General features: G+C 33.3%; 2 protein-coding genes across 5 annotated transcripts; both read left to right on the plus strand.

Annotated features, from left to right (window-relative positions):
* The first annotated feature begins 9,171 nt into the window (after positions 1 to 9,171).
* On the plus strand, positions 9,172 to 15,105 carry LOC118030699 (uncharacterized). Of its 4 annotated transcripts, none has more exons than XM_073409821.1 (6): positions 9,172 to 9,582; positions 9,915 to 10,341; positions 10,512 to 10,661; positions 10,746 to 10,987; positions 11,359 to 12,293; positions 12,394 to 12,635. In XM_073409821.1, the coding sequence occupies exons 4-6, from the start codon at positions 10,787 to 10,789 to the stop codon at positions 12,485 to 12,487; spliced, it is 1,230 nt and encodes a 409-aa protein (XP_073265922.1). In that variant the 5' UTR covers positions 9,172 to 9,582; positions 9,915 to 10,341; positions 10,512 to 10,661; positions 10,746 to 10,786; the 3' UTR covers positions 12,488 to 12,635. The 4 variants fall into 4 exon arrangements, with proteins under 4 accessions (XP_073265922.1, XP_073265923.1, XP_073265921.1 ...); XM_073409822.1 differs by having other exon boundaries at positions 9,927 to 10,341; XM_035034915.2 differs by lacking the exons at positions 9,172 to 9,582; positions 9,915 to 10,341; positions 10,512 to 10,661; positions 10,746 to 10,987 and adding exons at positions 12,944 to 13,207; positions 13,301 to 13,506; positions 14,144 to 15,105 and having other exon boundaries at positions 12,155 to 12,293; positions 12,394 to 12,741.
* On the plus strand, positions 9,322 to 10,413 carry LOC140955706 (uncharacterized). Its single transcript, XM_073409879.1, has 3 exons — positions 9,322 to 9,582; positions 9,927 to 10,337; positions 10,408 to 10,413. Exons 1-3 carry the CDS (start codon positions 9,322 to 9,324, stop codon positions 10,411 to 10,413), a joined length of 678 nt encoding a protein of 225 aa, XP_073265980.1.
* Positions 15,106 to 15,469: the final 364 nt, after the last annotated feature.

Below are 15,469 nucleotides of genomic sequence, written 5' to 3' on the forward strand. Positions count from 1 at the left end.
TAAATGCCTTCGGAGGATATGGCAACCTCTATGCCGATAAAGTAGTGTAAAGGGCCAAGGTCCTTGATCTGAAAATGCTTGTGAAAAATGGATTTCAATTCTTGCACAGCAGTAATGTCACTACTTGCAACCAGTATATCGTCGACATAAACAAGAATAACAACAAAAGTGCCATTAATATCACGAGTGAAAAGGCTATAATCAGCCTTGGATTGAGAGAAACCTGCAGCAAAAAGAACATTAGAAAATTTGGAATACCATTGCCTTGAAGCTTGTTTGAGACCATACAAGCTTTTGAGCAATTTACAAACTTGAGTAGGGGATCCTTTGGTGTAGCCAAAAGGTTTATTCATGTAGATATCTCCATGCAAGTCCCCATGCAAAAACACATTATTTACATCAAATTGATGTAAATGCCGACCTTTAACTGAGGTAGTAGCTAAGAGACACTTCATGGTAACCAACTTAGCCACAGGAGAAAAAGTCTCTTAATAATCCACTCCCTCAAGTTGGGTGAAACCACGAGCCACACGTCTTGCTTTAAGACGTTCAACACTCCCATCAGAATGATACTTAATTTTATAAACATATTTGCAATAAATGGGAACTTTGCCAGGAGGTAAATCCGTAATCTGCCAAGTGTGATTGGCCTCCAAGGCTGCTAATTCAGTGTCCATGGCTTTACACCATTCGGGGTCTTTAAGAGCTTGCTTATATGTTTTTGGTTCAATATGAGTGGAAATAGTAGTTGAAAAAGCTTTATAAGTAGGAGAAAAATACTGGTAAGAAATAGTATCATGAAGGGGGGAAGCAGTACCTGAAGAGGAACATAACAACTGGTCTAACGGTGGGATAGGAGGAGTTAGAACAGTTTAATGACAATGGTAATCCTGCAGGTACTCAGGAGCGCGCCTAGTTCTGGTTGGCCTGCGAGAAGGTGAAACTAAAAAAGAAGAAGAAGGTAAGGGAGTATGAGATAATTCAAGTGAAAAATGTAAAGACTGTGGTGGGGAAGGAGGAGAAGGAGGAGAACTCGGAGCTAAAAAATATGGAGAGGAAGACTGGGAATTAGTAATGACAGGTGAGGGAGTAATGGTGGGGAGTAATGGAGGAGATGATGGTGGACTAGGAATAGAGAGGGAAGGTGAAACAGAAGGTGAAAAATGAGGATGGAAGGGAAAAATAGATTCATGAAAATGAACATCACGGGATAAAAAAATGTGATCAATTTGTATATCAAGTAATTTATATGCTTTAACCCCAAAAGAATGGCCTAAAAACACACATGCTCTGCCTCTAGGATCAAACTTCTTACGCCCTTGTGACAAGGTAGAGGCATAGGCAAGGCAACCAAAAACTCTCAAGTGTTTGTATTGAGGAGGAGTGTGGAAGAGATATTCATAAGGTGTTTTGTTATGAAGAAGAGGGGTAGGAGTTCGATTAATAAGGTAGGTTGCTGTGAGAACACAATCAGTCCAATATTGGGGAGGAAGGTGCGATTAAAACATTAAGGCGTGGGCAATATCACTTCATTATCACTTCTAATGGTTTTGATTTTAGTGTGAAATTGAGTTTCAATTAAACTGTAAAAGGCCATAAAACAAGACCTAGTATCAAATTTATTTCTAAGCATATAAACCCATGTTGTCCGAGAGTGGTCATCAACAATTGTAAGGAAGAAACATGAGCCATCCACTGCAATAACTGAGTTGGGACCCCATATATCACAGTGGACAAGATCAAATTTATGTAAGACAGAATGTGCAGAAGTTGGAAAAGAAATATGATGCTGCTTAGCTAAAGGACAAATGGAACATGGTATTGGATTATGAAATGTTTGATTATGTGTGATAATGGGATCAATGATTAAAGCTAATCTAGATAGAGAAATGTGTCCTAAACGATAATGCCATAAATCACATAATAAAGTAGTGTGAGTAGTGGAAGCAGAAGGAAATGAAGATGAAGGATGGAGATGAGGCAATGCATTAACCAAAGCAGAGGGTGACACCCGAGACTTGAGAAGGTGATACAGACCAGTTCTAACTTCACCCATCCCAATCATTGTCCATGATGTTAAATCCTGAAAAAAAACAAGCATTGGATAGAAAAATGAGACAACAAGAATGATGTTGAGTAAGTTGCTTGGTAGAAAGCAAGTTGAAGTTAAAAGAAGGCACACAGAACATGGTGTAAGACAAGATGCTTAGATAATCTTACGACACCAATGTGAGTAACAAGAACATCTTGGCCATTTGGAAGTTTAACTTGGTAGGAAACAGTGGCTGTGATAGATGTAAAAAAGGAGGTACAACAGATCATATGATTCGTGGCACCAGTGTCAATAATCCAAGGTGAGATGTGTGTGTGAGAAGATGAGTGTGTGTGTGTGTACTAAAGTAAGTAGCCATACCAGAAACACGAGAGTTGCTGACATGAGGATTGGGAGTTGAAGAAGATGGTTGTGTAACAGATAGTGAAGCCATGGTTGAACTAGTCTCCTTGGAATGCAAAAGAGAAAGTAATTGTTGGTATTGACTCCTGGTAAGCATCATTGATTCAATTGAATCTTCCTCATGATCATCATCTGAGAGTGCTCGAGAATGAGTAATAGTTGCTGCAATACCTTTACTATTATTTCTTGTATGAAGTTTGTGACCAGGTGGGTAGCCATGTAATTTATAACATTTGTCCGCAATATGGCCAGTCATATTACAATGAGTGCATTGTGGTGGATCAACATTTCCAACCTTGAAACAGTTTTCAAGAGAATAACCAGGAAGCTTGCAATAAGAACAGTATAGGCGATTAGTTTTCTGGGAAGTAGACCTGGAGAAATTTTTGCTGGAGGTAAAAATTGGTTTGGCCATCATTGCCATAAGGTCAGGGGTTTTGATAGAAGGAATCATCAAATGTTGTCGTTCTTGTTGTTGGATCATGGAGAACACACGGTTAAGGGATGAGAGAGGATCAAGTAGCATGATCTGATCTCTACTGTTTGAGTATGCATCAGATAAACCCATAAGGAATTGAATGACACAATCACGGTCATAACGATCATGAAGGATTTTTAATTTCCCACACAAACAATCGGGAAGAGGGTCATAGATAGCAAGTTCATCCCATAATGTTTTGAGGTGACCAAAAGAGGTACTGATATTGTCTTGGTTTTGAGATAAGCTGGCTAAATCACGTTTCAGTTGGAAGATTCGAGGGCTATTTTGGTGAGTAAAATGATCTCTGAGTTCCAACCACAATACTCTTGAATCCCCAACTAAAACAAGGCTAGATTTGACAGAAGGACTTACAGAATTCTATAGCCATGAAACAACCAAGTCGTTGCATCTCTCTCAAGCTTCAAATAGAGGATCTGAGATATCAGTAGGTTTAGACATTGAACCATTAACAAAAGCAAGTTTGTTCTTCGCGTGAAGAGCTCGAGAAATCGCACGAGATGAATTGACATAATTATCAGCGGTTTTCAGAAACAAGAGCAGCAGCTGGATTATCACCATTCTCAATTCGGAATGGATTGAAAGGATCAAAAAAATTGAGATATTTGTTTGTGGGGTTTGTATCATTGAAAGACTGAGAATCAGTTTCTTTAGGAACGTTGGCCATTGATCGGCTGCTCTGATACCATGTAACAAACAAACGTGAAATAGAGAAAAAACAGAATTGTAAAGAAAAGTTTCTCGTGTGTATTGAATGATGCAGCTCGTCCAAATATATACAGCAGGCAAATAATATTCTAACTAACTTATCCCATGCAATATCAATACTACCCTTTATGTACAATGCTTTACAGAAGCAATTAAAGAATAAATAATAGAGTAACAAAATTCAGGTAACCATGCCATCCTTCTCTACAGTGACGTGGTGTATTGATGAGTCATCCTCTAATATGTGTAACTATTTACTTTTGGATTGCTTATTCTAGGATTAAAATGAAAAAAAAATAAGAAAATGGAAAAACAGGCAGAGATAGAACGAAGGCCTGGAGAGGTGATGTTTATGCGCTATTGTTGTGGGGTCTTGATATAGTGGTTCTATTGCTGCTTGTCGAATGTCAATTGTGGGAGTAAAGGTTCATCTGCTAGAGAAAAGCCGGAGATGGAAAGCTCAGGATTTCCCAACTGACAGCTGGGAGATTATGTAAGCTGTGAGGTATGAGCATGGTTGTAAAAAATACACAATATATATATATATATATATATATATATATATATATATATATATATATATATAACACGTAAACTCTAATCTTAAAATTATAAATAAATATTTTCAATGCATTGTCCACACAAACAATAAGTAATTTTGTGTGTACTTACTCTTGCATGATAAATCCTACCGCGCAAAATCTAAGAGAAAAAATTGGAAGTGGTTGGTAATACTCACATCTGAAAAAAAATTAAAAACAACTATATTTTAAAACCTATATTTTCTTGTTGGCTAACACCAATTTCAATACTTCCTCCAAATACATGATTATCTATAATGATAATTTTAGTTTATCTAATGTCTTTTGTCTTAATGAATAATAATATATCACTTTTAAATATTGTTATGCTTTTTTTTTTAGATATTGTTATATTTTTATAAGTTTCAAATATTACTTGCTATGCATATGAATCTTAACAAGTGGATTAATAAAGAATTATAGGTTTTTAATGAATTAAAACGAATGAATCAAACAATTTAAAGTAGAGTTTTTTTTAAATCTTGAAGTTTAATTCCTTGTTAGATTATCTCTTAGACAAGTTATGAAATTTTATATAGAGAAACCATAATATTATAAACTTGTTTAAAAGACTATAATATGTTGGCATAAACATGTGGTGGATTAAACTTTAGAATATAGTTTATCACTTTTATCCGTAAAAATATTTTTTATATAATAAAAATTTGTAAAGTTTTGTCTCATAATAGATAATTTTTTTATTTGTTATAAAAGGTTTAAGCAAGATTATGTTTCATTCATCCTTCTATTATTGATTAAAGATCTAATCCATAGATACAAGAGCTTGTAAAGCTTATACTTCAATTAGTAAACATAATGTTATGCAATGAGGAAAATAAAAATTAAAATTTTAGAATTATTGTTAAATCATAAAATCGGTAATTAAATTATGATTTCACCTCATTTTACTAAATTTACATGATTTCAGATTGATTTTATCCTCTTTTTTTATTATATTTACATGATTTCACACTATAAATATATTTTAACTTATAAAATCATATAATTTTTTACATGATTTCACATAATAAATATAGTGCCATTGACTCCTGGATTGCTTATTTCGGGACAAAAATAAAAATTGAAAAAATAAGAAGAGATAGAACTAAGACCTGCAGACAGAGAAGATGATTATGATGCTATTGTCATTTTTTTTATATGTTAGATTATTTATTGTTGTTGTATTTTTTTATATTATTTAAATTATTAATTAAATCAATAACTTGGATTTTGAATTTTTTTACCCTAGTATTTTTAATGTTGAAAAAGAGTTTATCTCATCCGCGACCAAAAAAAAAATCTTCGAAACAAACAATTTTCAAAATGAATTGATAAAGTTTTCGTTTTGGCAATGATTGTGTGTTACAATATAAGACTAATTTGAAGTTTTAAAAAAAATTATAAATTGACTTCGCTTATTTTTTTTTAAAAAAAATGTTTTTGAAAAAAAATTGAATTTTTTTGTTATTTTTAATTAATATTTTTAAATCATTTTTTAATAAATTAATTTCAAAAATAACTTTTAAAAATAAAAATATATATAATTTTAATATATTTACAAATAAAAAATATTTTTAAAAAAAATTACAATCACACTTCAGCTGCTTAAACCACACTCTAATGATAGTAATGTTTTAGAATGTGTTTGGTATTGTGATAACTTGTTATAGTTGTTGTTTGAAAAAAGTTGTTTTATAAAAAAAATGCTTTTTGGTTGAGATTTATTTGATATTTATGTATGTTTGGTTAAAACTGTGGTTGAAATTGAAATTAAATAAAAATTATTTAATGTGTTTGGTTAATAATACTTTTGAAATTAAGGTTATATATATATATAGGTTTTTAATTTAAATATTGTAGATTTAACTATTGTTATTATATCATGAAATAAATAATACTTTATACAAAATATTTTTTATTATTTCATTAAACTATTTACAAGTCTATCACGTATGAAATACATCCGATAAGAACTATAATTTTTTTGGTTTCTTAAGTGTGCAACAAATATCAGGTAAAAATATAATTATGAACGAAATTGGAATTGCGATTAAATTCTGCAAATGCTACATCATCACGCAATCTCTGTTTAATTTATATAGTATTATTGAATAATGTTAAATACTAGTTTTTCAAATAAAAAAAATTAAAAAATTAAAAAATAAATTTTATTTTTTATTTTACTAGGTCGAACCTGATTTAATGCATGTAGAGCGTTGGATCGAACCTAATCCGGCTGGTCCTACCAGAACAATATAGCATGTTGTTTTCATGTTAATTACACTATTCAGCGAACAGTACAACTAGCATGAACAATGTAATGTGTTATTAAAGCAGGGAAGATTCATTGGCACTGTTCACTTTAATGAACAGTGCGAGTGAAAAGCAGCACAGAGCTTCTCATATTTTCTTGCATTTCAAACACAATATATAGTGAGCTCCATCCAGATTTAACTGCGTTTTTGTATTTGCCAAACAATTGTTTGGCTGTGATTATTTGTGATTTGAAAAAAATTATTTTATAAAAATACTTTTAATTTAGGTTGGTTTGGAAAAATATATGTTTGGTTAAAGGTGTGGTTGAAATTGAGGTTGAACAAAAAAGTAGTTTAATGTGTTTGGTTAAAAAAATGCTTTTCAAATTGAGGTTATAAAATAATTAAAAAATATTTTTAATTTAAATATTGTAGATTTAACTATTATTATTATATCATGAAATAAATAATATTGATATCAAATATTTTTTATTATTTCATTAAACTATATGCAATGTCATCAAATACAAAATCTATCCAACAATGACTAATTTTTCATGGTTTCTTAAGCATGCAACAAAAAAAAACTGAATTTTTTGTTACGTCATCAAGCGATATCCTTCTAATTTTTTGGAATAAAACACAATTAAAATAAAAATAAAAATTGAATTTTTTTAACTGGGTCAGACCCGACAAGAACATAATTAGAATTGCGATCAAATTTCACTAATGCTACGTCATCATACGATATCCTTCTAATTTATGTAGTGTTATAAATAATATTAAATACAAGTTTTTCGAGTAAAACTTAATTTTTTTTTAAAAATGTTACAATTTAATTATTTACAAAATTCATTCGATAAGAACTATAATTTTCATAATTTTTTGAGCGTGCAATAAAATTAGATAAAATATTATCAGGAATAAAATTGAGATTGCAGTACGAGTAAATTTAATTCACCTTAAACTATTTTTTTTTACAAACAAAAAAAATATTATTCATATTCACGTGAATAATTTAAGTAAAATCAATTAATTACACTAGTTTTTTAAAGAAAAAAACAAACCTAAACTTTTCAGGTAAACAATTCACTTGCACTGTTTTCTGATATTAAAAAAAAAAAACTATTGTTTATGTTAATGAACAGTGCTACAGTGGAGCCATGCTCCACTGTAGCTGTTAATGTCACTGTGTCACATCACAATTAAGTGGATCCATAAAAAATAAAAAAAATTACTGTTTGAAATTTACCGAACATAAAGTTGTGGCTGCGGGTGAACCCCACCCGCAGCCACAATAACAAACACCCACTCTCTGTGGTGTAGTTGCTGCGGCGAGTTTCTACTTCTACTGCTACCAAACCCGCTCATTAATTCATCTAATTACTAGCGGATTTGTTTAAATTACAAAATAGACACGCAAAGAAACTCCGATGCGTCTAATGCCCTTTACGAAAACATTGATAATTTCAAATTAAATTGCAGGATCGTGTTTAAATTTCTTAATTCGTGTTTTATTACTAAATAATTTTCTTAATATGGCTTGCTTTTCTAAAAGGTTCATAGCTATTTAAATAGAACAAATTCGATTTTTATAAAATAGGAGAATTCAAGTCCTAAAAAAAAAATACAGCATAAATTCTGAATTAAATTGAAAACAATTTTTTTAGAAAAAAACAACAAAATTTTCTTAAACATTCATCCAAGACTAATTGGAGGGTCTTTCAAAACTCAACTATTTACAACAACTGGTGCCGTATAAAACTGAGCCTATAAAATTATCTAATAAAATTTAAGTATAATACGGTAATTTCATCAAAAAATTATAATATTTTTATTTCAAGATATTAAACTCTATCTTTTATTTGACTTAAAATAAAAAAATATTTTAAAAAGGTATCAATCCAACAGTAAATAGCACTTCAGTGATATAAGGCTATGTTAGTTTCCTGAAAAAATGATTTTCAGGAAACCATTTTCCAAACTTTCCTGTGTTTGTTTGTCATTAGAAAAGTTGGTAAATAAAAAACATTTTCCAGTCAAAGAAAAATTTAGCTTAGTTTCTAAAAAAGTGTTTTCTTGAAAAATTTGAACGGAAAACACTTTTCAAAAATTATAAAAAAATTTAGAAATATCATATTATTTGCTGATTATATCAAATTTGATCCTTAAACTTTTTATTGCTATATATATTTTGTTTTGAATATTTATTTTTCAATTTCATCTCTTAAAATTTAATTTTTATATTAATTTTGGTCCTCATTTTTATAATTGTTATTTGCTTTTTTCTTATTATTTTTTTATTGAAATTTTTTATCTATTAAATTTGATCCTTATTCTTTTGATTTTTACTTATTTTATTTGAAATAATTTATGAAATGTAAATTATTATTATTTTAATTAATTTCTTCATCTTTTATTTTTTAGGTTTGATGTCTATTATTTTGATTATTATTTATTTTATTTAAAATAATTTATAAAATTATATAATTTTATTTTTATTCAACTTTTTAATTTATAAAATTTATTTCTTATTATTTTCGATGAATCTTTGACTATCCAAAGCAGCCTGTCTTGAATGCTTTCTTCTTTGAATTTTCAGCTGCATTCTTTACATTAACTCTTTCACGCCAACTCCTGCATCAAGTTAAAACCTTCGTTTGAGAATAAAATTATATCACTTAATGGTGGCGGTATATATAAATTTACCTGAATCTAAAACTGAAATTCTCCCATTGTTCTTCGCACTTGTTTTCTTCTCTGGTCAGTACGATATATATTCCCATTTACTCCTTGATTGCTTGTTCTGTAATAAAAAAAAAAATGGAGAAACAAGCAGAGATAGAACTAAGGCCTGAAGACAGAGGAGATGATTATGATGCTATTGTTGTGGGGTCTGGATATGGTGGTTCTGTTGCTGCTTGTCGAATGTCAACGGCGGGAATAAAGGTTTGTCTGCTAGAGAAAGGTCGGAGATGGAAAGCAGAGGATTTCCCAACTGACATCTGGAAGATTATGTCAGCTGTGAGGTATCAGAACCAGAACTTAGGCATCAGATTTGGACCAGAGGATGCTTTATTTCAGGTCATTCTCCTGTCCTTCTCTCTTTCAGGGTCACCTGTACTGTTTTGTGTGCATTTTATTTGCTTAAAACGAAAATAAAGTAACTAGATCTAGGTTTGGTCTCTTAGCATTTGAAGCCATAAAATATTATAAAAAACATTTGACACAAGTGCTAAGGACATGACACAACAATGTAATTCGACATATTTTTCGTATGTCTGCACAAAAAACACCTTCAAGCCATCAGGAAGTGAAAGAGTATTCTAAACTCATGGACTCTTAAGCTCAATTAAAGCATTTTTTTTACCATCTCTCTTTGAGTTCAGTCAATCACTGACTTTACAAAGTTCTAGTTACATGAACAGAATGATTCTTTAGCAGCAGTGGCTTGTGGACTTGGTGGAGGTTCCCTCATCAATGCTGGAGTGATGCTGCCAACACCAATTCGTGCTAGAAGGAATCTAAAATGGCCAAAGGAATGGGAAAGAGATTGGGATGTTTGTGAGTCTTCTGCTGCAGCAATGCTGAGAATTCAAAGCAGTTCAGTCAAATTTCCTATAGCCAAAGTCATGGGAGAAATAGCTGAAGCAGAGTTTGAAGCAAATATTGAGAGTTCTGTGAAGCTAAGTGTGAATTTTGATGTTGAAGAACCTCCTTCTAATCCACCAAGGCCTGAGCAGATTAATAGCTGCTTTGCCTGTGGAAATTGTCTTGCTGGGTGTCCTTACAACGCCAAAAATTCTACCGATAAAAACTATCTAATATCAGCAATACAGGCATGTTTTCCACCATTTCTAATATTATTTAGACAATAAGGTTTTTTTTTCTGTCTTGAATATTGCGTAGATGTGATTCAAAACTTGAGACCACCATAACATTTTCAAGGTTTGAGAACAATATGGTGTGTAAGGAAATCCTGTGGTTCATCAAAATTTATTTTTTGCAGGCAGGATGCACTATAAGGACAAAATGTCAAGTTCAGTCTGTCATCAAGAATCCCCATGGAATTTTCCAACCCGGCGGAATTAGCAGAAAAAGAAGATGGCGTGTTTACATAAATGAGATTGACTACATAACATCCGATTGGGTAATTCTGTCAGGTAGGAAAAAGTCAATAAGAGTTCTGGATTTAGTCTATAAATTTTAGTTGTTATATTTAACAATTTCGAAACTTGTTTCCCCAGCTGGAGTTTTGGGCACAACTGAGATACTTTTCCGGTCACAGATGAGAGGATTGAGGCTTTCAGATACTCTCGGATCTGGATTCAGTTGTAATGGCAATAATCTCGCTTATGTTGCTGGAAGCCCTGCACCCCTGAATGGTTATGGATTAAACAGAAAGCAATTATCAGAGATACCTTTCCAAGATAGGCCAGGGCCATCTATCTCTTCATCTCACACTTCTTCATTGGGTTTTACAGTCCAGGTTTACAACTTTTCTCTACGCGCAAACACTTGAATTGGTTTAAACTTTAAAGTATCCATTAATGTCTTATGCTAGTCACTTGAAAATAATGTTCTTTAAAACCAAACTGGAATTTAGGCTGATCAGTGGTGAGATGGTGTCTAACATGTTCATTTGCCTTGATATGAAGTGCTCCTTTTGAATTGACTTCGGATGCTGATGTACTCAAGGTGATTGGTATGGCTGAGATGAAATTAATTGACTGCCCTTATGTTTAGTCACACAGGCGTATAATCTTAAAATAACTGAATGAAAACAAAAACAAACATTAGAGTGGCTGATGTTCTTCTATACGAGTCTCCAGCACTTAACCAATTTAATTTTCACTGCAGAGTGCTATACTTCCAAGAGCTTATCCGTATATGTTGTTTGAAGGGATTACAACTTATACCTGGCCAACTGGTTACAAGTACTTCTTTCATGGGATTGTCGATAGGATCAAACGTTTTATAGGTCTTGGCTTAAGCCAATCTATCATTCTCAATGCAATGGGATATGATGAAAGTAATGGGAAAATCATGTTAGAAAAAGACACGGACAAAATCTGCTTTCATCCACCCCAGGATCCTTTACTTCCACGAAAAATCATGGCTTTTCAAAAGCTGACCAAAAAACTCGGTGGCATCCTTTTCATGTCTAGGTACAGAAGCACAGCAGTTCATCTTTTAGGTGGTTGTAATGCATCTTCAGATTCTTCGGGTGGGGTATGCAACCATAAAGGTCAGGTTTTCGACCCGAAAACTCCTGCTACTGTGCATGCAGGCCTCTACGTTTGTGATGCTTCTCTAATCCCATGTTCCGTTGGCATAAACCCATCTCTTACTATTGCAACAGCCGCTGAACATGCAAGCAGGTACCTTGTGCAGGACATTCTCGAGTACAAAAACAAAATTAGTGCTAGTGTTGCAGCTGTTGATCAGAATCAATTTTCTGTCGCGGGTAAAAACTTAGAGAATGACAATGAATCAACTGTTCTGATTAAAGAAACCATGAGAGGCTATGTGGGGGGCATGCCATGCACAGTTCATCTAAAAATGAAAATGCAGTCAGAGAATCTTAAGAGCTGTGATAAACGGAGCTGGTTTGTAGGAGAGCCTCACCCTCTTCTGAGAGGAAAGGCTGGTGGGTATGTAGTGCTCAGAGCCATTGAAAAGGACAGATTACATGTCATAGATGGGGAAATGGATTTGTGTGTGGTCGATGGCAGAACTCCTTATACGCAGTATATGCACTATCGACTTCTCCTTGCAGCTGCTTCTGGTTCCAGGTGTGATGAAGTTAGATTTTGTTTATTTACTCGTACCCAAAAGAATGCCAGTTCTTTTCCATTTTCCTTTTTTATGATTATACGAGTTTAATTAATACAGATATATACTTGAGGGAAAGAAGATAATGAATCCTTTCCAGTTCGCATTGTACGCTTGGAGGGAGACAACAACACTGTATATATGTTACATTTAATGAAGTTGCTCAGAGTGGCTCAACAGACACCATGCTGAATTTGAAAGGAGAGCTTAGAGTTTCCTTCACAGAGCTTCTGAAGTGCTTTATAAGCCTTAAAGGAAACGGGAGAGGAAGATTCATACATCTTCTTATACAGACATTCATAAGGACTTACATCTTACAAATACCACGAGGGACTCGCGAGAACTTCATCGTAACAGATTCATGCGATAAGAGTTATCCAAGCAGCACAATCGATGATATAAGAACAGGTATTCAGAAATCACAAGTCTTAAAATTAAAGAAGCAAAATACGATCACGGGGGTGTCAATTAAGATTAAACTGTCAACACTTTGAACTATGTTGCTTTTGCATGATTTATTAACTCGTCATAAAAACAACTGAATGGGACACATCATTTCCTGAGCTTGAATTTCTCCATATATAATGATGCCGGCTTCAATATCATGCAGCGGATGGATATATCATTAGAAGCAGGCACTGGAAAAATGCTAGAAATCCCTTGTTGCTTAGCAGAGAAAAAGTACTAAATCCTATCCTCCTTCTCAATGGTTATACTATGGAGAGTTACTGGCTACCAACAGAACCACATGATTTAGTCAGAACTTTGTTGGAAGAAGGGCATGAAGTTTGGCTATTGCAGACTAGATTGCACCCTCTGAATCCTGCAAACAACGCTACTATTGAAGATATTGGAAAATATGACATCCCTGCTGGTATGGAAAACGCAAATGAACATTACACGAATGTTGATTCTTACTTGTTCATTACGTTCAGCATTGAGCATTTTCTGACCTTTATGTTTGCAGCATTTGGTAAGATCCTTGAAGTTCACGGGCCCAGCACAAAGATTCATGTAGTGGCACACTGTGCTGGAGGCTTGGCCATTCATATAGCTCTCATGGGAGGGCATGTCTCTGCGACCCATATAGCTTCTCTGTCTTGTACCAATTCTTCTATGTTCTTCAGGCTTACGGCATTGGCCACAATCAAAATGTGGCTTCCCCTGGTCCCAGTAAGCCCTTCAACTCTGCTCGCTTATATTTATGGGATTTCTTTGATTTTAGCTGCAAGATGTTAATATGATTGTACATAGTATTGGTTGAAATTCACTATTCACGGTGTGAGTAAATGAATAACTAACATTAGAATATCCATTGGAACAAATGCAGATGCTTGATCTTTACTACGCTAGTCTATGTTTATCCAGGAAAACCAAAGCAAAAACATTAATAAGAAAATATATATGTATATGAAAATTTAACGTTGCTGGTAAATCCTGCTCCACAAGATTTTACTATCAAATATAAGAAATTGCAGCCATTACGCAATATCAGATTACATCTAAGAAATTACTCATAAGAAAATACCATATTAATTTAGCTAAAGATTTTGGCTACAGCACTAATTCTTTGTTGTGACCACATATTATTAATATTGGAAGCAAACATAAACTAGTAGTAATGAAGTCCTTTTTTCATTAGAAAAAAATATACTTCAGGTCCAACTCCGACAACAAAAGTGTCTTTAATTTCCTAAACCTTGAATTGACCCAATAGGGATTTAAACAATTTCTATAAGGTTCAGAAGAGTTCATACCAGTCTTTTCTTCTTGACGTTCAGACTCTTTTATAACCAAACTCAATCTGCAGATATCAATGGCTATACTAGGCAAGAATAAAACCCTACCTCTTTTGGAAAAATCGAAGGGAAGTTCTGGACACAGGCTCTTGAAATTCATAGCTCGGTGTATACCACGATATGAGAGATGCACGTGCAAGGAGTGTGAGGTCCTCTCTGGAATATTTGGAAATGCATTCTGGCATGAAAATGTAAGCCCCGCCCTGCACCTCTGGTTGAATACACAAAGCGCTACAAAGCTTCCCATGTCAGCATTTCCTCACCTGAGAAGAATCTGCAACTCCGGATATATTGTAGACAGTAATGGTAACAACTCATTCTTGATCCATCCAGAGAGAATGGCAATCTCAACGCTGTATATTTCTGGAGGGAGGAGTCTCCTTGTGACCCCAGAGACTACTTATCTTGCTAACAAGTACATGAAGCTGCACCAACCTGGTTTTAGACATGAAAGGGCGGTGGTGGACGGTTTCGGGCATTCAGATTTATTGATCGGAGAGAAGTCTCATGAGAAAGTTTTTCCTCACATAATGTCTCATATCAGATTAGCTGAACAAGAAGGAAATGATTTGACTCCAAGAAAAAAGTACAGCAAAGAGGCTTTGGACTGGGGCGATGATCCTTACAGAGAATATGGGGACTTCGGTTGTTGGTTTTTCGCGTTGGCTATTATTTTCTTCTTCTTGTTATTACATGTGTTGTTCTGGTGATGTTAATGTGATTTTGAAGTTGTAAGAGGAAAACAATGGAGTATCACCCCTTCCACACACACACACACAGTACGTATTATATTGTAGAATTTTTTCACCGTGAAGAATTAATTTTAGACAATAATAGTGTTTAAAATTATTTATCGAATATAGTTTTGTGTTACGCGAGCTTCTTGCATTTTCATGCAGGTTATCGGTACGAAAGACACGCACTAATAAATAAAGAATGAAAAATGTCAATCAGATGGGATTTTCTATACAAAAGGATGACTTCATTGAATTCCCATGTTAGTCATGAATCTTGAGATACTTTTAATCCCCTTACTATATAGTTATTTTCATCTTAAATATAAGCATCAATTAATTGAATTTTATACAAGCGGTCTAGAATCTTTCATGGATTAAGAATTGTGTTTGAATTTCCAAACCAATTTAGGTTACTTGTATTCCATTTCCATGTTCCAAAATAATGACAAATGCTTATTCTTATTCACCTTCTTCCCTAATCATTTTCACTCCATGCCATCCAATTCCAATTAAGAAACCTTTGAAAATAGTAGTGTTTAAAAAAACTAGCTAATTTATAATATTTGTTTTATCTAATGCAATCCAACTCGTCATGGTAGG

The sequence above is a fragment of the Populus alba genome, chromosome 6 (genome assembly GCF_005239225.2).
Source record: "Populus alba chromosome 6, ASM523922v2, whole genome shotgun sequence".
Classification (NCBI taxonomy): domain Eukaryota; kingdom Viridiplantae; phylum Streptophyta; class Magnoliopsida; order Malpighiales; family Salicaceae; genus Populus; species Populus alba.

Bases quoted from the DNA above. Each gene is read 5' to 3' on its own strand.
- LOC118030699 (XM_073409820.1), top strand. From the start codon at position 10,460: ATGGTGTGTAAGGAAATCCTGTGGTTCATCAAAATTTATTTTTTGCAG. The intron at 10,988-11,358 runs GTTTACAACTTT...TTTTCACTGCAG, and splicing joins CATTGGGTTTTACAGTCCAG to AGTGCTATACTTCCAAGAGC. The intron at 12,294-12,393 runs GTGTGATGAAGT...TAATTAATACAG, and splicing joins GCAGCTGCTTCTGGTTCCAG to ATATATACTTGAGGGAAAGA.
- LOC140955706 (XM_073409879.1), top strand. From the start codon at position 9,322: ATGGAGAAACAAGCAGAGATAGAACTAAGGCCTGAAGACAGAGGAGAT. The intron at 9,583-9,926 runs GTCATTCTCCTG...TTACATGAACAG, and splicing joins CAGAGGATGCTTTATTTCAG to AATGATTCTTTAGCAGCAGT.